General features: G+C 42.7%; 1 protein-coding gene across 1 annotated transcript; it reads left to right on the top strand.

Moving 5' to 3' along the window:
• Window positions 1-844: 844 nt before the first annotated feature.
• On the top strand, window positions 845-14702 carry LOC124033854 (cadherin-5-like). The gene is made up of 12 exons (XM_046346224.1): window positions 845-1157; window positions 4368-4589; window positions 4719-4998; window positions 5094-5210; window positions 5372-5539; window positions 5717-5895; window positions 6323-6573; window positions 6669-6802; window positions 6960-7069; window positions 7172-7274; window positions 10861-11106; window positions 11927-14702. The coding sequence occupies exons 2-12, from the start codon at window positions 4368-4370 to the stop codon at window positions 12415-12417; spliced, it is 2301 nt and encodes a 766-aa protein (XP_046202180.1). The 5' UTR covers window positions 845-1157; the 3' UTR covers window positions 12418-14702.
• The last annotated feature ends 8944 nt before the right edge of the window (window positions 14703-23646 follow it).

The raw sequence follows: 23646 nt of genomic DNA, 5'->3' as shown, positions 1-23646 counted from the left end.
ACCCCTGCTGTGACAACGGATGGTGTGATTTTCTTGTAATACAGACCCCTATAATTATAATAATGGCTGCTTTCTTTTGAGAGTCCATTACCAGAAGGAAATACCTACAAGTAGCCATCAAAGAATGATTTGAAATGTAAAGTGAGGTCAAAGCAGGTGAATAACGACAGAAGAATAGAACAGTAAGAGACATGGAGAGAGACAGGAGGTCGATTTGCTGCTCCCACTGCAGGGACGGCTACTTCATTCTAGAGCTACTTGTCTGTCTGCTGTCTGATCCACGAAAACGTTGAGAAGAGTTACGGTTGCCAAGCAGGAAAACAAACAAACAAAACTCAAATAGTCTCTCTCTCTCGCTCCCCTAAGGTATCATCCTTGGTCTTCTGTCAAATAGGCTTGCCGTCTCTTTAAGACTAATCTCACTAAACTGACTGCCTCCCTTCAGCTCTACAGGGTACAGCTCCAGTCCAATTCCCCAAATTACAGATGATGCTCAAGGGACAAGCGAGAGAGTACTGGAGAAAGCCCACTCATCTCACTTACCGACTTAGACAAGATCTCAGAGGCAGATACGCCGCCGTAGCCCTGAAAAATGCAATACCACTATGTGGGAAATCTCATGGGATTAACGTCTATAACCTGTTTATCATAAACTTTGTCCCATAGGTATGAATAATGAATCTCTTTTGCTTTCTCTCCTTCTTTTTGTGTTTTCATCAAGAAGGCGAGAGCAGAAATGTAATGTTTCTCACACCGCTCTGCCCCTCCACGCACCACAGTCTGCCTGCCTCTTAACATGTGGCTGGTGCTCTCACCGCCTCCTCCAGTCACTTCAGCAGCGACACGCGGCGCTGTGATACACGCATCGCATGCCTCCCTCTCCCCCCTCAGCCCAGGCTCTGCTCTTCAGGCTGCAATTAGGAGAGGAGAGGGACTATAACAGGAAACGTGACCAGGGGAACTGGGCTGATCTCTGTGGCCACTGTGCTGGCCTGGAAGTTCTTAGTGCTCCCCTCTGAGAAGAGAATCTGACAGGTCCACAGCCAACAGCTAACATTACTAATGCTCTTTCACCCAGGATCTACCTGTTACTTATACCTGCCTCATACGCATTGGACGAGCTAAAAAGCAGGAGTTCAGAAAATAATTCATCTCTGGTAAGTCATTCCAGTGATTTATACTGTATGAATTGTTTTGTTTCTATTGTAATTTTTGTTAGACATAACATTTTATAATTTGTGTGGACACGTATAAAATGTATGATTTAAATACCACATCGATACAGTATGTCGTATCTTGTTGTGTCTCAAACGCATATAATCTATCACCACAATGGACAACAGCGACTGATTTGATAACGTTAGCCCCGAGTGCAAGGCTGAACCCTCGAGACAATCTGATACCAGATTGACTATGTTGATGTGTGCTACACTAATACTCTGTAGCCATGAGGGAGAAATAAATCAAAAGAAATCCTGAAACCATCTGTGCATCTTGAGTTACACAGTAGTGTACAACGTATTGAGTCTTGTATTCTATGACGTAAGTGTACGGTAACTCAACCTCAGATATCGTTTTCCTTTCAAAAGTAGGCAAACATAGCATTGTATTCATTTACCTATACCAGATTTATGACAGTGTTAATAACATTGAATTGTTTCGATAGATCAAGATGCAGGTGCTCCAGGACTAATTGTCGAGACTTGAAATGATGACAATGAAGCCGAACATACAGCCGAACACTAGGACAGCAGTTCAACTAGTCAAATAACATCTAATGACACTGAACTAATCCTTATAGCAAATATAATGTCAAATAACTGTGGTGAAAGAGCTCGGAGAAGAGGTGTGATAGATAGACACTGTCTGTCAGAGAGAGCCAGTGAGTCCAGTGTGATATTGGGTGGGTGAAGCTGGGCTGAGGAGACGGCTCATCAGTGACAGACGGAGTTTCCTAGAGGAGTGAGTAGGCAGCCAGATTATTGGAAGCTGCTATGTGATTAAAGCTGTTTTAATCTACAGTGGGCAAACACACACACACACCCACACACACATATTGTACGTCACTTAATTCTACAGTATCATCACAGTATTGAGGCTTGCTTGATAGTTGATCTTGGATAGACAGAACTCAACATAATGTGTATGCTGAGTGCTTGCCTTGATAGTACCAAATATTGCTTATTTTTCGACTAATGTTACAGTACAGTATATGATTCGAGATTGCAGGTGCATCAAGTCAGGTTGTATGACTATATCCATAAACTGATCAATTGATGTGGATACTCCATATAGCTTTGTGTGCTACTTGGGGTTGGAACACAGCACCAATAGTCTCAGGCATACCAGCCTGTGAACTGTGAGTCGTAGCCTACTAGGATGAATTCAAGCTGAATAATGTACAGCGTATTTCAAAAAAGTATTCCTCTTTTTTTCTACATGATTAGCTGAATTATTGAAAACTTCAGAAAAATGTCTACATGGTCATCAAATCTGACATTTGTATAGACAGCATTTAAAATGGCACAGACGGAGAAATTGACTTTCAGTTATCATTGAATGGCATTCAACTGAAAGGTCAATGGACTCGCTTTGAGGAGAACAAGAAACTGATATTCTGAATATAAGCTTGCCTGTCATTTAAGAGTTAAAATGGGATTGATCCATTTGAACTAGGTATAGCTGAGGCCCTGAATGAAATACTTGACCATTGTCCGATAGCATCCTACCTAAACCAACTAATTTAACACATTGTTTAAAATCCCATTGTTGTCTCCTTAACTCTCGCTACTGCTCAAGAAAATTGTCAGAGAAAGAGAGAGCCAGAGCGACTGAGAGAGAGGGGGAGAAAGAGAACGGGGGCAGAAATTGAATTGCAGGAAGGGTGTGAGGCCACAGTAGCATTAGCTTAATGATGACCCTTCATTAGAAATGGGAATGTTATTTCCCAAAGGCATTGTGTTTACACTTCCTCTCCTTGATAAAAGGCCAGACATCATGACCTCACTGGGAGGACTCATGTAAGTACCCAGTAACAGAACAAGGAGATATTTAAAAAATGCAATTTTGGACATAATGGGCCATCCATGAGTACTAAGACAGCTGCAAACAGTGACGATTGAGGATGTCTATCTCTAAAGTGCCTTGAGTTGAAAAAAGTTCTCTCTCCTTTAGGGGGTAAACTTCAGGGCGTGGCAGGAAGGACATTGAATGACGCACAGTTAACGCATACGATTAGGAGTAACAAGACAACCATATATAGGAAAGTTTTTTTGACTCTTTACATTACAGCACAGAGTCAATGTTTTCCAATATTTTATTTTATTTATTTATATATATATTTACCCCTTTTTCTCCCCAATTTCCTGGTATCCAATTGGTAGATACAGTCTTGTCTCATTGCTGCAACTCCCGTACGGACTCAGGACAGGCGAAGGTCGAGAGCCATGCGTCCTCCAAAACACAATCCAACCAAGCCGCACTGCTTCTTGACACAATGCCCGCTTAACTCGGAAGCCAGCCGCACCAATGTGTCAGAGGAAACACTGTACACCTGGCACGTTGTCTGCGTGCACTGCGCTCGACCAGCCACAGGAGTCGCTAGTGCGCGATGGGACAAGGACATCCCTGCCGGCCAAACCCTCCCCTAACCCAGATGACGCTAGGCCAATTTCTCACCGCCCCATGGGTCTCCCGGTCACGGCCAGCTGCGACAGAGCTTGGACTCGAACACAGAATCTCTAGTGGCACCTTAGACCACTGCGCCACTTGGGTGGCCCAACAAACAATTTGTTCTGATATATAGCTGAACACAAGATTCAATAAGTTATGGAACAACAAAACGTGATAAGATATTTACCTGCCAAGTTCATTACCTCAAAGGCCAAGATAAGCCTATTGTCAGTGTGGAGAATATAAGAGACTTTCTTATCTGTGCTACATGGGGTTGTAATGAAAGTAATTTGATTGTAGTAGTTTTTAGAATATGATATTAAGCTATTTGGGAACATTTATGAACCATAATCCCCCTCATCTTAATATCCACTGCTTAAGGGTTGGCAACAATAAGAGTGGAATAATCCAGATGAAGGATATTATCTGGGATGGACTGCTTTAATGCTTAGCTATCCTCTTGGCCACAAAGAAAGTGTCCATTAAAGAAAGTGTCCATTCAACTTTTCTAGCGGAAAACTCCCAAAAGTGCCAACCCTGCCCACTGGGCATGCCAGTCAAGCTTAATTAAACGCACCTGAAGTAATAGCTAAGCAATTGAAAGAAGACAAATATTTTTTGAGCTAGTAGTGTTGCCTGAGGTGTGAGTGGTCTCAATGGCCCAAATTAAATTCTCTGCTTCTCCCTTCCTTCAGATGATGAGACAGTCTGCATGGAGGCAGATGACGGCACCAGAGCTGTGGATGGGTCTCTTTGCCTTGGCCCTGACCCTCAGTCTAACCATGGCTGAACATATGGATCAGAGGCCAGCACTCCAAACCAGCCCAGTTCTCCGCAGGCACAAGAGAGAGTGGTTGTGGAACAACCTTTACGTGGAGGAGGAAAGGCCAACCTACTTCCAATACTATCTTGGAAAGGTATGTCATTGTTTTACCTTGGAGGCTCAGGTAGAAAGCCAGAGAGTTGAATGAGGATATACAGTAACGATATATCTGATAGATCAGAATGTCTTATCTTAACATTGTCATCTGTTTTTCTATTTGTAGTTAAAGTCAACGAAGTCTGGTGACAGGACACACTACGTCATTGAGGGAGAAGGTGCCAACACAATCTTCAAAGTGGATGAAAAAGGAGACATCTTTGTCACTGAACGATTGGATCGAGAGGTGAAAAGCAAATACCATCTCAGTGCAAAGCTGGTTGATACCAGCAACAAATTGGTGGAGAAAGTGGAAGACTTTGTGATCCTGGTTACTGACATCAATGACAATGATCCAGTGTTTACTAAATCGTTCAACGCTTCTATCAAAGAGAGATCCAAAAGAGGTACAGGCGGTCAAATCCTAAACACAGGGATGGTTATGCTGGATATTAAAGAATGCTTTTGCTAAATCACTTCTCTTTATTTCTTCCCTGTGCAGGAACTAAAGTGATAGAAGTCACAGCCACTGATGCAGATGATCCAACGACTGCAAATGGAGAACTTGATTACAAATTATTAGAGGGGGGAGATTTCTTCAATATAGACAGCACAACAGGTAGGAGATGTTCATTCATTTGAACGCCATAAAGTCCATTGTATCTTCATCTCTTTTCAATATTCTTTCCTAATAACCCCATATTCATTTACTGTTGTACGCATGCCTCTGAAGATGCACGAGTCATGAATCAAAGACTAAATGAATGTTCTTCATTTCAGGGATTATCACCACCAAATATGAGAACCTGGACCGTGAGACCCAGAGTAGCTATGTGGTTGTGGTTCAAGCCCAGGATCTGAGAGGAATTAAACAAGGGGGCACCGCCACCACCTCTGTCAGCATCGCAGTCAGCGACATCAATGATAACATAGCCACATTTACCAAAAGTAAAGAACATCCCTGACAGCTATACAGTTAAAGCACATTGACAGTTATTGGTCTTATAGGAGATAAACCTAAATATGAATGATTGTTACTGAATTCCTTGTAGCAAATTTAGGATTATTCCATAATGTTGTCCCTCACAAGCTTCTCTTACTAACACGTAGTGTCTTTTTCCCTAGGTTCCTATGTATTTAGAGTGAAAGAGGACATGAAGCGGGGACAGAGAATAGACACCATGGTCCTGGAGGACAGAGATGAGATCCAGAATAAAGACCCCATCTTCACCATAGCACCTTCATCTGACATTTTTGAAATGGAGCGCAGTCAGAACAAAGACGGCAACCTCATGCTGAAAAAGGTATTTCACTCATCCTAAACTGTTACTTTTTTTTATCACAAAAAAAAACGATCCACATTTTTGTCTCTATAGTGCAACCAGGTTTAATGCTTTCCTAATCTGTCCTAAACTCTACTGTAGATATGAGCATTACCGAATGACACATAACACTAAACTATACAGTAGCAGAGACTAAAGAAATAAGACCATGCACTCTTTGAAGCACATGTGAAAATGAATGTCCTTGAAAGACTCCTTGAAGACCATTATTAAGTAATGAAAATTAAACTACTTAAAGTATTCTGCGGGGAAAAAAAGTATCAGTACAGCCTGTACATTATAGATAACGATGTAGGGAATATGTATGAGAGTGACACATTTGCTGAAGATTATACATCTAGTACATGTACTGAGTCTTTTCCTTAAAAGTTCCTTAACTACTTTTCAGGGACTGGATTATGAAACCAAGAGCAGCTACACATTCTTTGTGCATGTGAGGGAGAACCACTTGCAGTCCCCTGCGGATAATAAGGACAATCCTTTGATCAAGGCCCAGGTGACCATCCAGGTGCTAGATGTTGATGAGCAGCCAGAATTCAGCAAGAGCATCTACAACTTTAATGTCATAGAGGAAATGATGGTCAATAATATTGGAGTCGTTTCAGCCAGAGATCCTGATCAAGCCAACAAGGCCATACGGTACTCCAACACATTCACATGTTACTGATGCTAGAATTAACAGCACTTCTTTTCTGAGAGGTGATTTCCACAATGTTTCAATGTGCCCTCTACAGGTATTCCATTGAGGACAAGGACAGTCCCATTGGTATCAACCCCATAACTGGACAACTTTTCACAGTGAGGAAGCTGGATCGGGAGTTAGTAGCCAATCACATGTTCCAGGTTAAAGCTAAGGAGGAACCAAATGGTATGACATTAGCCATCATCTTTAATCTTATTAACAGCAAATACACATTTATTGCGTGAAATGTAATTCATGTCCAAAACATTTTTTTTTATCATAATAACTAGTATGGTTGAGGTATTTCCCAATAATAAAATAACGTTTCCCATCTCCTCTTCAGGACTGGAATCTTTTGTGAACGTCAACATACTGGTCATTGATATCAATGACAACAAACCAGAGCTGTCCATTGAAGAGATATTCGTTTGTGAAAATGATATGGCTGGAACGGTAGGATTTTTTTCCAGAGTTAGACGTCATCTAAGCCATCAATCATGAAACTTTTCTGAAACTTGCATGAAGTCTTTATTTAAATGTTTTCCCCTCACGCAGGTGATTGGGACCATAAGTGCCACAGATAAAGATGATCATTTGCCCGCATTCAGCTTCACGTTGGTGAAGCCGAACGGCAACTTTTCGGTCGTCGATAACAACGGTGAGCGAGCTGATCATTTCTATGCATGAACATGTGACAAGTGGCACCTTTATTATGGCACCTTAAGCTGTGCAGGCAGACACATTCTACTAATGTTAAGCTGTTGGTTGGTGTGAGGGGCGGTGAGGTGGGTATAACAGGGACAATTTGGAGGTGAATGGCTGGTTCAGATATGTGCTCAGGATAGCACTGTGCTCCCCAGTGGTCGAGGAATCAGCCTGGGCAGCGCTCCGTTCTAAAACTATCTGACGTCTGAATGTTCTCCATCTAGTCGGGTGGAAACGAGAACAGCAACAAACCGCTGAGAGCCCCTGAAATATTCATGATGTACAAGCTCTTTAAAACCAGCAGCCCTTCATTACATATTTGGAGAGCAACAGTGATGGCCTCAGAGACACTCTGGCTGGGGAACATTTTCAGTGCAGCGCTGGGGTGGCTTGGTCCAGTCTCTGCTGCCTCGTTGGCTGCACTGCATAATGAACTGATGTGACATTTCACCATGTAATGATCAGCCAGGAACACAGAACACTGGGAGTAGGCTGCACATTAGCCCAGTGCAACTAGAGAGAAGGTCATAGCAGCGGAAGACCAGAAGAACAGTGAGAATTTGTTCTTACATTAGTGATGACGTGCATGTCAAGGCCATATCTCTAGCTTTGATGTACTGTATACACTACAGTACATCCTTCATAGGTTATATACTGTAACTCTACTAAAATGAGGCCAACCAAATTGAACATATAAAATGAGCATGCTCAGTTTCTATCAACATATACTGGCACCTAAAGCTCATGGAGATAATCATGTCTAATCCATATGGGACTAACCATGTGGAAAAGCCTAATGTTTCACTTACACATAAACCCTCAGATTCAACTGCTTATTAGACCTATATCTATCCTGCCCTGCCTTTCTAAAGTCCCTCACTAAATATTCATCGCCAGACCCACTGGCTCCAGGTCATCTATAAGTCCTTGCTAGGTAAAGCTCCGCCTTATTTCAGCTCACTGATCACGATAACAACACCCACCCACCTGTAGCACGCGCTCCAGCAGGTATATCTCACTGGTCATCCCCAAATCCAACACTTCCTTTGGCTGCCTTTCCTTCCGGTTCTCTGCTGCCAATGACTGGAAAGAATTGCAAAAATCATTGAAGTTGGAGACTTATATATCTCCCTCACTAACTTTAAACATCAGCTATCTGAGCAGCTAACCGATTGCTGCAGCTGTACACAGCCCATCGGTAAATAGCCCATCTGTCACGATCATTTAGAGATGGATTGGACCAAGGTGCAGCGTGGTAGGCATACATCTAGCCTCGGTGGTGGCTCCGGTTTGGGACGTAGGGCGTGACAGTACCCCCCCCCCCCAAAGGTGCAGCCCCGGCCGCAAAACCTGACTCCATGGGGGAGGGTCCGGGTGGGCATCTAACCTTGGTGGCGGCTCTGGTTCGGGACTCCGGACCGTAGATCGTCGCAGGGGACTCCGGATCGTAGATCGTCACCTGAGGCTCCGGACCGTAGATCGTCACCGGAGGCTCCGGACCGCAGACCGTCGCCAGAGGCTCCGGACCGCAGACCGTTGCCGGAGGCTCCGGACCGCAGACCGTCGCCGGAGGCTCCGGACTGCAGACTGTCGCCGGAGACTTTGGACTGCAGAGCGTCACTGGAGACTCTGGACCTTGGATAGTCTCTGGAGGCTTTAGGCCATGAATCGTTACTGGAGATTCCGGGCCATGTGTCGTCGCTGGAGGTTTCGGGCCATGGATCATCACTGAAGGCTCGCAGCCATAGATCTTCACTGGAGGCTCCGGGCCATGTATCATCACTGGAGGCTTCGTGCCATGGATCATCACTGTAGGCTCCGGGTCATAGATCATCACTGGAGGCTTCGTGCCATGGATCATCACTGGAGGCTCCGGGCCATGGATCATCAATGGAAGCTTCGTGCGTGGAGCAGGCACAGGACGTACCAGGCTGGAGACATGCACTGGAGGCCGGGTGCATGGAGCTGGCACAGGATATACTGGACGGTGGAGGCGCACTGGAGGTCTGGAACGTAGAGCTGGCACAACCCGTCCTGGCTGGATACTCACTTTAGCCCGGCAAGTGCGGGGCACTGGCACAGGACGCACTGGGCTGTGAAGGCGCACTGGCGACACAGTGCGTAGAGCCGGCACAGGATATCCTGGACCGAGGAGGCGTACTGGAGACCAGGAGCGCTGAGCCGGCACAACCCGTCCTGGCTGTATGCTCATGTTCGCATGGCAAGTGCGGGGAGCTGGCACCGAGCGCACCGGGCTGTGAATGTGCACTGGAGACACCGTGCGTATCACTGCATAACATGGTGCCTGAACGGTCACACGCTCCTTAAAGTGAGTGCGGGGAGTTGGCTCTGGTCTGAAACCTGGCACCGCCAACAACCCCATGTGCCCCCCCAAAACATTTTTTGGGGCTTGCCTCTCGTGCTTCCTTCGTGGTCGTGAACCCCGGTGTCGTCATTGTTCCTCCCTCGCTGCCTCCGTCTGCTCCCATGGAGGGCGATCACTTCCGGACTGGATCTCCTCCCACGTCCAGGATCCCTTACCATCCAAGATATCCTCCCATGTCCAGGATGTCTGCTCCTCCTGGCCATGCTGCTTGGTCTGTTTGTGGTGGGATCTTAGAGATGGATTGGACCAAGGTGCAGCGTCGTAGGCGTACATTTTACTTTTATTAAAATGACACCAAAAAACTAAATACAAAAAGCAAGATGCAGCGTGGTATGTTTACATCCTTTTATTTGGAAAAGAAACTCAAAGAACAAAAACAATAAAGCAAAAAAATGAAAAGTAAAGCTACATGCAGTGCAGAAAGCAACTACACACAAACAAGATCCCACAAACTAAAGGTGGAAAAAGGCTGCCTAAGTATGATCCCCAATCAGAGACAACGATAGCTGCCTCCGATTGGGAACCATACCCGGCCAACAAAGAAATAGAAAAACTAGAATGCCCACCCAAATCACACCCCGACCTAACCAAATGTAGAAATAAAAAGGCTCTCTAAGGTCAGGGCATGACACCATCCAATCTACCTACCTCGTCCCCATATTGTTTTTATTTACTTTTTTGCTCTTTTTCACACCAGTATTTCTACATCATCATCATCTGCACATCTATCACTCCCGTGTTAATTTGCTAAATTGTAATTACTTCGCTACTATGGCCTATTTATTGCCTTACCTCCTCACGCCATTTGCACATACTGTATATAGACTTTTTTTCTATTGTGTCATTGACTGTATGTTTGTTTATTCCATGGGTAACTCCGTGCTGTTGTTTGTGTCGCACTGCTTTGCTTTATCTTGGCCAGGTCGCAGTTGTAAATGAGTACTTGTTCTCAACTGCCCTACCTGGTTGAATAAAGGTGAAATAAAAATACATTTAAAAAAATTAGGTAGATGCAAAAGTTTGCACCTAAGTAAATTGTAGCTAAGATCATTCCACCATTGGAACCAATGCTATGAAGACCCATGTAATGTATAAAATTCTAACCATTCCAAACCTCTAATAACTAACATTGTTTTATATCCGCCTCTCCTAGACAACACATCTAACATAGTGCTGAAACATGGAGGCTTCAGCCTGGAGGACTCCAGGGATTATGTAATAGAAATTGGGATCAGCGATGGAGGCAGGCCTCCCATGAGCAGCATCACCTCTCTGCCTATCAAAGTGTGCAGGTGTGACAACAAGAGGATCCACACCCAGTGCAAAGCAGCCCAACTCAAAATGGGTGTCAGTGTCCACGCCCTTATTGTTATACTGGTGTGCATCCTCACTATTCTGGGTGAGTCAATCTCTCCTCTACAATATACAGCCATCTCTATTTTAACTGGCATTCTACCACACCGCTGTCCCTGATTAAGACATGTTATAAAATAGAGCAATCGTTTAAGAAAAAAAAAGAGATCATTAAACAAGGTACTTCAGCTCAAGGTGTTCTTGGGTAAAATCAAGATGTATGTATTTAAGACACAAGGACAAGGATAGGTTTTATTAACGATAAAAGTGAACAATACACATGATGGGGGATATGCAACTAATTTCAATCTATTGTTTATTTATTTTTTGGGGCAAAGTTGAAGAGTTTTACCTCAGTATCTGATTGGATAAATAATATTCAAGAATGCAGGACAAGAGAAGTAAATAGTGGAAGGAACGGGAAGCAGTGAGCTGAATATTCTCTTTGATCATTTCTCTGCTGTCTTGGGAGAAAGCCATTTGTCATATTAGATGAGCCATGTGCCAGAGATGTTTTATCAAAAGCTCATATTGGAAGCAGAGAGCAATCGCACTGCTGCAGTAGGCTTCTACAAAAGTAGATAATGTGGGAAAAACATGAGAAGAATGGGAAGGCTAATGAGAAGATGATCAGTTATTCGGCTGTCTTGTTTCCAAAGACACAGAATGAAGTGATGATTAACTATTAAACATTGAAGTCATTATCATACGAATCCCAAAGAAATATACTGGAGACCCATTCGACAAAATATTTTCTCACACCCGATTTAAGTTGCCTCATGAAATATATATATATATTTTTCAGTACTTATTAAAACCCCAAACTGTGTGACATGGATATTAAAATGTTTTCTTCCTCGTTCCAGTCATAGTGATCTTGATCGCTATGAGAAAACGTCACCAGAAGGATGCCCTGGTCACTCTGGGTAAGAGTGAGATCCACGAGCAGCTAGTGACGTACGACGAGGAGGGCGGTGGGGAGATGGACACCAACGGCTACGACGTGTCCATCCTGACTTCAGCTCGGAATGACGGCAGCATGAGCATGAGGCAAGGCCCCAGCCTTTACGCCATGGTGAAGAAACCGCCAACCGCGTGCAAGGGAGACATGGCCGTGATGATCGAGGTGAAGAAAGACGAGGCTGACCATGACAGGGATGAGATCCCCTACGATACCCTGCACATCTATGGCTACGAGGGACCAGAGTCCCTGGCTGGTAGCCTCAGTTCCCTGGATAGTTCCTCCACTGGCTCTAACCTTGACTATGACTTTTTAAACGACTGGGGCCCTCGCTTCAGAACCCTGGCTGAGCTCTACGGGGTGGATGGGTCTGAGGGAAGTGACTCCCCGTATTGAGCACACTGAGCCTAAAGACCAGCAGGCAGGATGTCTCTCAGCTCTCTCAGCTCCTCCTTTGACTAAAAGCACATCGGGATTAACTTCTTCCACTAATCCGTCCAATCATAGCACACTATGATAGGGTCCACTCAAGCGTGTGCCAATTTTAAGTCATTCTCTCTTCTTCTCGTTCTTTTTCCTCTTCTTCTACCTCTTGTTCCTCCTACTCTTACTTCTCCTTTTTCCACTCTTTTCCCTTGTTATTATTATTATTATTATATTATTATTTTAAAGAAATAGTGCTTTTAATTCCTTTTCTTTCATTTTATTTGTTTCTGTCACGTGCATATGACGACAAAGGGAAATAGATTTGGTGTAAAGAAAACCGTTAACATTCCACAACTGTGCTTCATTTATTTGTTTTACATTTATTTGAGGTTTCAGAGGAGATTAAGAAAATGTTTGATTTTTTGTCCGATTACTCTCACAGAAATCTGTATTCCTTCATTTTGATTGATTGTGTTTTTTTTATGGTTGACTAAAACAACTGTAGCTATGTAGAGAGGGTGGGTCATTCAGTGAGTCACAGTGGCAGTTGTCTTTCAGACAGAATTACCCTTCTCGCCAAGAGCTACTATTGTCCAGGGAGCCCGGCAGGAAACAATGATAACAGAAGCTCTGAAATAATTAAAGTCTTTCCCCGTGTATTTGACAGGACTCATCCAACACATCAATTGTTGTGGATAAAGCCCAAGTCTCTGAGGTCCACTGTAACAAAAGTATTACAACCAACTCAGGAAATGTGAAGTAGCTCAATAGTCCTTTGGATGACCACAAAGTTATCTGAATAACTTTAACCTTTCATCCTAGAGCTACTGCTTCAACATCCCGCTTCAACATACTGCTTCAATATTCTTCTTCAACAACTGCTTCAACATACTGCTTCAACATACTGCTTCAACATATTGCTTCAACATACTGCTTCAACAAACTGCTTCAACATATTGCTTCAACATACTGCTTCAACATACTGCTTCAATATTCTACTTCAACATAGTGCTTCTGCTCCATTTGTTGAAACAGCTTAAAATAATGAGGGCAATCTACACAAGATCAAGTTTATCATTATCGCTATTGTCCTTCTTGACTGAAGACATAGCAAAAAGAGAGCAAAGGTTTACCCCTGCTTTCATTATATTCCATTTGATTTAGAATGTGGACTGTTTGTTGTATACTGAAGCTTTGCCTACATGGGACCACTTCTCATAAACCATGGATACAATATGTGGAAGCCATCTTACCACTTCCCTGTCTGGATCATACACATGGAGAGCTGGACCTCCATCCTTTTTAAACACCAGAGTCCGCCCCTACACATTACCCAAACAAAACACTGGAATCTGCTTCCTGCACATATGTGTGTGAGGAAGCCCTCTTCCTGTCCCGTTATCTTTTAAAGTAAAGCAACACATTGCGTCCCGTTTTCCTGTTTTCCTGCCTGGGAAAAACCTCTGGAGAGGGCAAAATAGATATAGAACAATGTAAGAGCCATGATGGCTTTAACAACAAGCAACATTTAATTTCTGTGTTGACCATCTACCAAAGATCAGTATGGTGAAACCTCGGCATACAATAGATGCCACTGGTAAACTGTGCTGTAACGTTGTGTCTCTAGTACTCTATTTCTATATAACATACCTGATCTACTTTGTTCCGTACTATTAATGATCATTGTCTGCGCACAACTCTATTCTATTTCACAAGCTCTTACTGTTAGTGGTGCTCTTCTGTAAACCTTACGGCAATAAGTAACTTGGCAATACGGGATCCATGTTATCGAGATTGTGAGTACTGGAAATATAGTTGTCTACACTGTATATAGAAATGTGCCTGAATATTGATACTGGCCTCACTTCCTTTTGCGTTTTTTCAAAATTATTTTACTTGACACTGGTCTTTGTCTGCTGAGTGTAAGTGTAAAGTATGTCGTTTTTTAACACTTGTAGTTTAATTGATGTGTCATTGTGCATTGATTGATGCTATATGTATGTGTGAGTCTACCTGTGTAAATACACTTCAGTGGGTGTCAGTATTGGGCACCAAAGGGAGAAGAGAAAACATTCAAATGCATTCCTTTTGTATGCAGCTAGGTCATTCTGTAGGAGAGCAATATGTGCCTTGGTTTATGATCATTCTCTCGATGGTGAACACAATCTTTTCTATGGTTTGTAATCGTGTAAAACAACAACTTTTTATTTAGTCCCAATTTTGTATGTGTAAAATAAACGTAGCACTCAAAAGTCCAAAAGTGAGCTTTATTGTTTCAAAAAAATGCAAGAAGGAATAGAATAATATGATACTAAATGGAATTGAACTGACTAGTTTAGCATAGCATAGCTTTGATACTTGGTACAAGCCATGGTCCGTTCTACGTTTTGGTTTCTGTGTTTTTCTGTAAGATAAAGAACAGTATCATACTGCCTTTATAGCCATCTAAGTTGGCCTCTTGTAATTGTAAAGTCATTATTGTATGGGAGGGTTATCTTTAGGTGAGGTTCAGTCTTCAGATCCAACAGCAGCTACAGTCCCTGAGGTCTAGAAAGTATATGGGAGGACTGGGTGTGTGTGTGAGATTGCAAAGATAACAGAGAGACTAGGGGAAATAACTCAGTGATGTCATGCCTCAAACCCCCCGGGACTAAAAAACATCCAGCAGGGAACTTCCTGAAACTTCACATGTCCTCACATTTTTTTAAAGGCCCAGGAAAGTGTTGGGCCTCTCAGGACCTCTGATATATGGTGAGTGCCACTGTGCATTTTGGGCCTTATGAGTCATTGTTACAAGACTGAGAAAGCTATGTGCTTAAAATACTTTGATTCGTTACAGTTGGGATCTGTATCATGGACCGGAAGACGATCACGAAGGTCTTCCTTGGAGTCTTCAAGAAATATTGCATCACATTTTCCAACGTTCAGCAACCAAGTGTCCCTTTACTATCCATTTGCACTGTGAACTGAGGATTGTGAACCTTGAGCAAAAATCTCTTCATTTACAGCACAGGAAGTCCAAAGGGGAAATTAGAGGGAAAATTTGTCATTTTGAATGTTTGAAGAGGCCACAATTTGGCAAAAAAAAACTATTAATTAGTTACACTCAGCTATGGGTCAGTTTCGGCTCCCGAGTGGCGCAGCAGTCCAAAGCACTGCATCTCAGTGCAAAAGAAGTCACTACAGTCCCTGGTTCAAATCCAGGCTGTATCACATCCAGCCGTGATTGGGAGTGCCATAGGGCGGCGCACTATTGGCCCAGTGTCATCTGGGTTTGGCCGGGATAGGCCATCATTGAAAATAAGGATTTGTTCTTAACTGACTCACGTAGTTAAAAAAAAAGGTAAAATAAAAAATAAATATGTTTCAACAGTGCTGAACTGAATAACTGGCAGACAGGTGAAGTATGCCCAAGTGAACACTAGGGGACAGTAAAATGTTGCAGTGCAGGAGGTAACATTTTAGATCAACGGCAATGCTTTCACAGAGAATAGATTTACTCTCTCTATTGTCAGTGGAGGAAAATGTTGCTTTTTAGCCTGACATCATTTCAGTGTTTGCCGTCCAACATAAAAACATACACAACTCAAATTCTAAACAAACTAATTCCGAGACATGCTGGAACTATGTCGTGCCTAAATCATAGAACAATGATGAGCCACTGCCTTCAAACAGTCAATAATAACAAAAGCCAGGACAATGTGATAAAATCTCTCAGGGGATATACCTTTTCCTGTCCAGTCCATACAGCTACGGAATGCAATAATACAGAGTTAGTTACGGTACGTGACCACACTGCCCATTCATACCCACAGACTATCTAATCACTCCACCTGTTTCCTACGCCTCAGACAACCTTTCTGTGTTTGCTGCCTAGCAGACACAAAGATAAATACAACAGCTGGGAATGAATGGCCTGTTACTGAGGGAAGCAGCCAGGGCACCAATACACATACACGCACACGCGCACACACACACGCGCACACACAATGACAACGAGATAAAAACACAATTTAATGCTAAATGTAATTGTCTATCCCTATATTCATGGTTTTAATAGTTATGTTGTTTTGGGGGTATTTTGTGCTACGGAGGAATGAGGATAAAGGAACCCAGGTCTTCTTCTCATTGTCACTACAACTACATAGATAAACATGGCTGAGGAAATATCCAATATGGCAGTCCCATTTGTACATGTCTGCATTGTTTCAAATAGACAGCTGGATGGCTTAAATTATCCCTCTTCTAATTACCCCTGCAAGACAAATTCCTCACTTAGGAGCGCGTGCAACATAAACACACTGACACTGCTGTGGTTCCTGTCGGATTAATGAGACGGGGGTATCAATTATTAACTATCGGGCCACGACAACATCAGCACCTCTAAATTTGTTGTCACGTCAGCAACACCCCGGGGCCAACGCCCATCCGCCCGACCCGCGCCCCAGCCCTTTGGATTGACAGATCAAACAGACACCGTGTGAACTGAGATGACACCAGCATCTGATCTGGAGATGTGGAGACAATCACCTGAGGGAAGAAGCCCTAGTACTGCCATACATGGTTGTTTCAGCCTCAGTGGACTAAAGGAGTTCTAATGGCTGAGATGAGGAACTAGGGGGAGTAATGGAGAAGTCCCATTACCCAATAAACACCACCAGGGGGCAATGGACTAGCTAGACCCCAAGACCATAGCCCATTCATACATACTGTAATGTATACACCACGGTCTATGCATCACAGCATACATCACTATGAATCATTCATCTTGTCCTTTATTTATCCAGCTAGTTGCAACTAGTTCCACAATACTCATGTGCTCCAGTGGTGCCCCAATTTAATAATATCAATAATAATACATTTGTAGAGCGCATTGACCCATGGTCAATTTGCAAATTTCAATACCTACCGGGATTGAGGTTGGTAGAGATACTCTGAGAAAGATACAATGGTTCTCCCTCTGTTTTTAGGCAACTCGAATTTGTGGGTTCATTCAAATGTGAGCCTAAATGCATGATAAACATATACATGACATGAGATCAAATATTAATACCATGCACCATGCTTGCTGAAGAAATTAGCTCAATAAGATAGATAATCAATGCAGATCTTCAGTCCATTTGCAGCATGTTACATTTCCTGCTGGGTGTAACATAATGAAGCTGGATTGGATGGGATCTGAAATGACTGCGCATACATACAGTGCATTCGGAAAGTATTCAGACTTTTTCAATCTTTTGATTAAATTGACTTTTTTCTAAAATTGATTAAATTGTTTGTTTCTGTCATCAATCTACACAAAATACCCCTTAATGATGAAACAAAATGTATAAAATAAAATAAACTGAAATATAACATTTACATAAGTATTCAGACCCTTTACTCAACACCTTGTTGAGGCACCTTTGACAGCAATTATAGCCTCAAGTCTTCTTGGGTATGACGCTACAAGCTTGGCACACCTGTATTTGGGGAGTTTTTCCCATTGTTCTCTGCAGATCCTCTGAAGCTCTGTCAGGTTGGATGGGGAGTGTCACTGCACAGCTATTTTCAGGTCTCTCCAGAGATGTTTGATCGGGTTCAAGTCCGGCTGGGCCACTCAAGGACATTCAAAACTTGTCCCGAAGCCACTATTCATTGTCTTGGCTGTGTGCTTAGGGTTATTGTCCTGTTGGAAAGTGAACCTTCGCCCCAGTCTGAGGTCCTGAGCACTCTGGAGCAGGTTTAAATCAAGAATCTCTCTGTACTTAACTCCGTTCATCTTTCCCTCAATCCTGACTACTCAATCCTGACTAGAGTCTTGGTGGTTCCAAACTTCTTTAATTTAAGAATGATGGAGGCCACTGTGTACTTGGGACCTTCAATGCTGCAGAATTGTTGGAGTATCCTTCCCCAGATCTGTGCTTCAACTCAATCCTGTCTCAGAGCTCTACAGACAATTCCTTCGACCTCATGGTTTGGTTTTTGCTCTGACATGCACTGTCAACTGTGGGGGTTCAAATAGACAGGTGTGTGCCTTTCCAAATAATGTCCAATCAATTGAATTTACCACAGGTAGACTCCAATCAAGTTGTAGAAACATCTCAAGGATGATCAATGGAAAAAAAGATGCACCTGAGCTCAATTTCAAGTCTCGTAACAAAGGGTCTGAATACTTATGTAAATACATTTGTAAAAACCTGTTTTCACTTTGTCATTATGGGGTATTGCATTCTTTTAGAATAAGGCTGTAGCGTAACAAATGTGGAAAAAAATCAAGGGGTCTGAATACTTTCCGAATGCACTGTACATGCCGAAGCCATCCCGTGTGCATGCATATGTCATCTGTCTCGATTTGTTTAAGGGCTAGCCCTTCCTTACATAACGTTACATGCTTGCAAATGCCTCCTGATTAGAATTGATTTGATTTCATCTCTCCAAGGAGGAGGAGGTGGACTGAAGCAAAATGACAAGTGAAGGTCATGCAAGCGAAGGAATTTTGTTCCCTTGTTACATCCTCTCTTTGTTTCAAATTTGATCTCCCTCCTTATCCCACATCCTCTCACGTGAAACATATTATGCTCATCTTTCATCCACAACACAACAATGTTACTGAGACAACGCTATTCATTTGTATTTTTTTACCTTTATTTAACTAGGCAAGTCAGTTAAGAACAAATTCTTATTTCAATGACAGCCTAGGAACAGTGGGTTAACTGCCTTGTTCAGGGGCAGAACGACAGATTTTTACCTTGTCAGCTCTGGGATTCAATCTTGCAACCTTCCGGTTATTAGTCCAATGCTTTCATCACTAGGCTACCTGCCGTCTTTCAAATGACGATAGAGCTTTTCCATATTGGATGGCAGTCCTACACGGGAAGGAGTGTAAACATAAACTTTCCCCCCTCTCGCCAACCGGAATGTATCTTCCACCTCAATGCCTTCCCAGAGTGCAATCAGATGGCCTCCTGTTTTCTAGTCTTTCACCTTCTCCTTACTCACACAGACTCTCAAATAGTGTACACATACAGTGCTAAGACACACATACTCTGTCATCCAAATGTACCAAATCTCCCATATTACTACTAAGAAATAAATCATCTGCCTCAAAAAAATCTTATTTATTCTCCCTCCCACACACACACAGTCAAATCCCTCCTGTACTTTGTATAATTTTCCACATACAAAGTTAACAATGTGATGTGGTGACTGAACAGAGATTACAGATCAGATGGCCTGTGTGTGCCCTGAGCAGTCTGTGTCCTACCTGTCTCTCTCACGCACGTGTCACTCCATATGGCTACTGTCCACATCAGCAGCAGTCCAGCTCCAGGGAGGGCAGGGCATGTCATCGCTAGCCATACTCCTCTGACCATATGGCCCCAGCTCTGAGTCTCTGGGGAGGAAAGAGAGAGTGTGTCTGAGTGCAAAAGCTAACTCCAAATCTTTCTGTGTTATGTCAACTGCAGTTGTGGAAAGGTCCCATGGTACGGACCCCTGTAGAACATAGCCTTCATAGTGGGATTAATAAATATGAAGACTTTATGCTATAGGTTATTCCGCTGTCCTGGCTAAGGGAATAACAATGTGCTGATATGACTCTGTCAGAGAACAGGCATCTGAGTTTATGGCGCTGAAATCTGACTAATCCTCCACTTTGTCTGATTTAAAGGGACCTGGTGAATTGTTGTCAAAGCAATAGCTTTTGTTTACGTATATATCCCTGCCTGACACCTCAGTAAGTAATGTCTGCCTGCTCACATCTACAGTGTACAGCAACACACCATCTGGATATCTGTTTTGTTCCATCTCCCCATCGGTGTGAACGTTCATTGTTGACGTGAAGCAACGAGTCGTACACTCGTCTTTTTCTGCCGACAAAGAATAAAGGACAGAAAATAGACTTTAAAACCACAGACAGGCCAGTTAACATCAACAACTAACTGCACAATTATCACATTTCTATGTCACCACAGAGACACAGGTCTATGGGATGCATCTGAAAATACAGTAGGCCTATTCCTTTTTTTTCCTTCTTTTATTTTTAAATACCCTCACTCCTTCTTCCACTTACAGTATAGCTCTGTTCTCCTTACTTTTCAAATCTACAACGACATAATCCACGATGACATTTTGTAAATGCCAAGTAAACATAGTGCACCTTCTTTTGCCTTTTCAATAGCATGCTTTGGTGAAGGTATCCTTTCAGTGCTAAGTAGGGAGACTTTTCCGGACGCCAGCAGTAGTTGTACAGGCTGAAATATGTATAGCTGTGTGTGCTTCCTGATGCTGCTGTGAAGATGAAAAAGGACTAGCAATGACTGAGCGGCATGCCCATCAAGCCCCCAGTCACCGCCTTACAATTCCCTTATCACAGTCCGCTGTATAGGCTACTGCCTGTCTGTCACAGCCAAAACACTGAACACGGTGACAGTAGTCACCAACTAAATGCGAGATCATTACCTTGACCTCCACCATTGATCCTATCCCTCTGCTCAGAATGGGTCAGCGTTAATTAATGCTTGTCCAGGCTGTGACACTGGGACATCCAACACAAAAACGTCAGACCATTACCTGAACACCACAGGAGATGGTGGCACCTTCATTGGGGAGGACGGTCTCATGGTAATGGTCTCATGGTAATGGTCTCATGGTAATGGTCTCATGGTAATGGTCTCATGGTAATGGTCTCATGGTAATGGTCTCATGGTAATGGTCTCATGGTAATGGCTGGAGTGGAATCAGTTGAACGGTATTAAACACATTAAACACATGGTTTGGTTTCTGTGTTTTTTTGGCCATTCCATCAACACCATTCCAGACATTACTATGAGCTATCCTCCCCTCAGCAGCCTCCACTGCTGAACACATCTCAGGAGGTGAGGGAAAGAGGCATAGGTTATCTATCACTTTAAAGGAAAACTCCACCCAAAAACAATATTTTGTTATTGTTTCATTATCCCATTTTTTATATTGTGCCAAAATGTTTTGCATGTCAGCAATCAGGTTTTCAAGACATATAACTTTGTCTTTCAAAACTTTCAAAATACAGAAATACATTTTTCATCGTATGTTTTGGGTTTAATTTTCCTTTAAGGTGGCAATCAGCAGTCCACTTCATGGGTAGAGCAAAGTTCAGTTGGTGGTAGGCTACAGTAACCGAAAAACGTTTGGAACCACTGGCCTAGCCTTAGACTCCACCACTCAAACATGAAACTCTTCAACAAATTGGTAACGCTCACAGAGAGCACGCATATTATTGTTTATGCTACCAGTGACATTACATCTACACAAAAAAAACGACTTATTTGAACATTGAAACGATTTACTCTATAATCTAAAAGTTCCATTTAACTTCCAACCTGTGTTTGATGATTGCCATCTCCGGTATTGGCGCGCAACATTAGATTACTTCATCTTTGGCCTATAGGCTATCACGTCAGTGACGCCGGTAATTATTCCGTTATGAAGGAATATTGTTACATTGCAATTGTAAATCTTTTCTGCATAAGACAGTGACCGCAGTAATTATTATTCATGTTGGATGTGTAAATGTTTGTGTCAGGATTTGGCCAGGGTTGTTCCGGTTTTTGGTCACTAGATGCCCCCATTGTGCTTTTTGACATTTTGTTTTCCCTTGATCCCCATTATTATTTGCACCTGTGCCTCGTTTCCCCTGATTGTAATTTAAACCCTTAGTTTTACTCAGTTCTTTGCTCTGTGTTTGTATGTTAGCACCCAGCCCTAGTATTCTGTGAACTATTGTTGATCCCGGTGGACTCTCTTGTGGAATTCTGTTTTTTGTTCTTGTTTATTTATTTTTTAGTATCTTTTGAGGCTTTTTATGCTTTACCTACCACCTTGTGGATTTACCTTTTTTGTCTTGGAGGATTACCTTTGTTCTTGTGGAATTCCTTTTGAGGTTGTGGAGTTACATGTTTTCCTGAAGGACTTCACTTTTTACTTCATTAAATACACCGTCTCAAGTACTGCTGTGTCTGCCTCATCTTCTGGGTTCTGCCGACTATTCGTGGCTCAGTTGGTTAAGTGACTGTTTCTCACTCCGGAGACCCGGGTTTGTAACTGGGTCCTGACAGTTTGTTTGTCAGATGTCAGGTTTCTATCCAATTGGTGACAGATTTTCATGCGAATATTCTAAAATCTGCATAAAAACAATATGCACATTTTCCCACCAGAGATTTGTTTCCCTCAAATTGACTTTTTATTTTATTTTTATTTTATTTTTTATTATTATTCATAATACAAAAATCAACAAATTGACTTGTTGCGGACACAAGGCTGTGAGGGATGACATAGCACACATAAAAATAACTTTTGCTGTTAAATTCCCATGTACAAAAAAAAGAAGAAGAGAATGTGCCCATTCTGGTCTTGGCATGTGCGTTCTGGCCAACAACTCGCAGATACAGTGTAGTGGGTATGCCACCTACATTATGAGATTATTATTGATATAAAAGCGATATTATTTTTATTTGTCAAAACCAAGCATTATCATCATGTCACCAGAATAAGACCTTCGATAGGAATTGGAAAGGAACATCAAGCTTATCAGGTGCACTTTCACCACCCACCTTGTCTAGCATATTTTGTTCTGTCTATATTTGGAAAGTTTACCGGCCTGTCATGACATATTTTTATTGGGCATGTACTTTACTTGCATAAAAAGTTGGATGCACAGTAAACCTGTTTTTTTTAGGCTTCTTTATTGTGCCCATTTGACCGTCTTTGAAAAACCTAACTCTTTCTGTGTTTATGGTTTAGCCCGTTTTGGGAGTGTCTGCTTTTAACCAGGGCAAGGTGACCGAACCACTGCTTTTAACCAGGGCAAGGTGACCAGAAACATGACTGAATACAAACAGTGTAGCTATTCCCTCCGCAAGGCAATCAAACAAGCTAAGCGTCAGTATAGAGACAAAGTAGAGTCGTAATTCAATGGCTCAGACACAAGAGGTATGTGGCACGGTCTACAGTCAATCACGGATTACAAAAAGAAAACCAGCCCCGTCGCAACTTCTTTGCTCGCTTTGAGGACAATACAGTGCCACTGACACGGCCCGCTACAAATACCTGTTGACTCTCCTTCACTGCAGCTGACGTGAGTAAAACATTTAAACGTGTTAACCCTTGCAAGGCTGCAGGCCCAGACGGCATCCCCAGCCGCATCCTCAGAGCATGCGCAGACCAGCTGGCTGGTGTGTT

Source organism: Oncorhynchus gorbuscha, linkage group LG04, assembly GCF_021184085.1.
Source record: "Oncorhynchus gorbuscha isolate QuinsamMale2020 ecotype Even-year linkage group LG04, OgorEven_v1.0, whole genome shotgun sequence".
Taxonomy (NCBI): domain Eukaryota; kingdom Metazoa; phylum Chordata; class Actinopteri; order Salmoniformes; family Salmonidae; genus Oncorhynchus; species Oncorhynchus gorbuscha.
The sequence above is the reverse complement of the archived record's forward strand: the minus strand, read 5'-3'. Positions and strand labels throughout refer to the sequence as shown.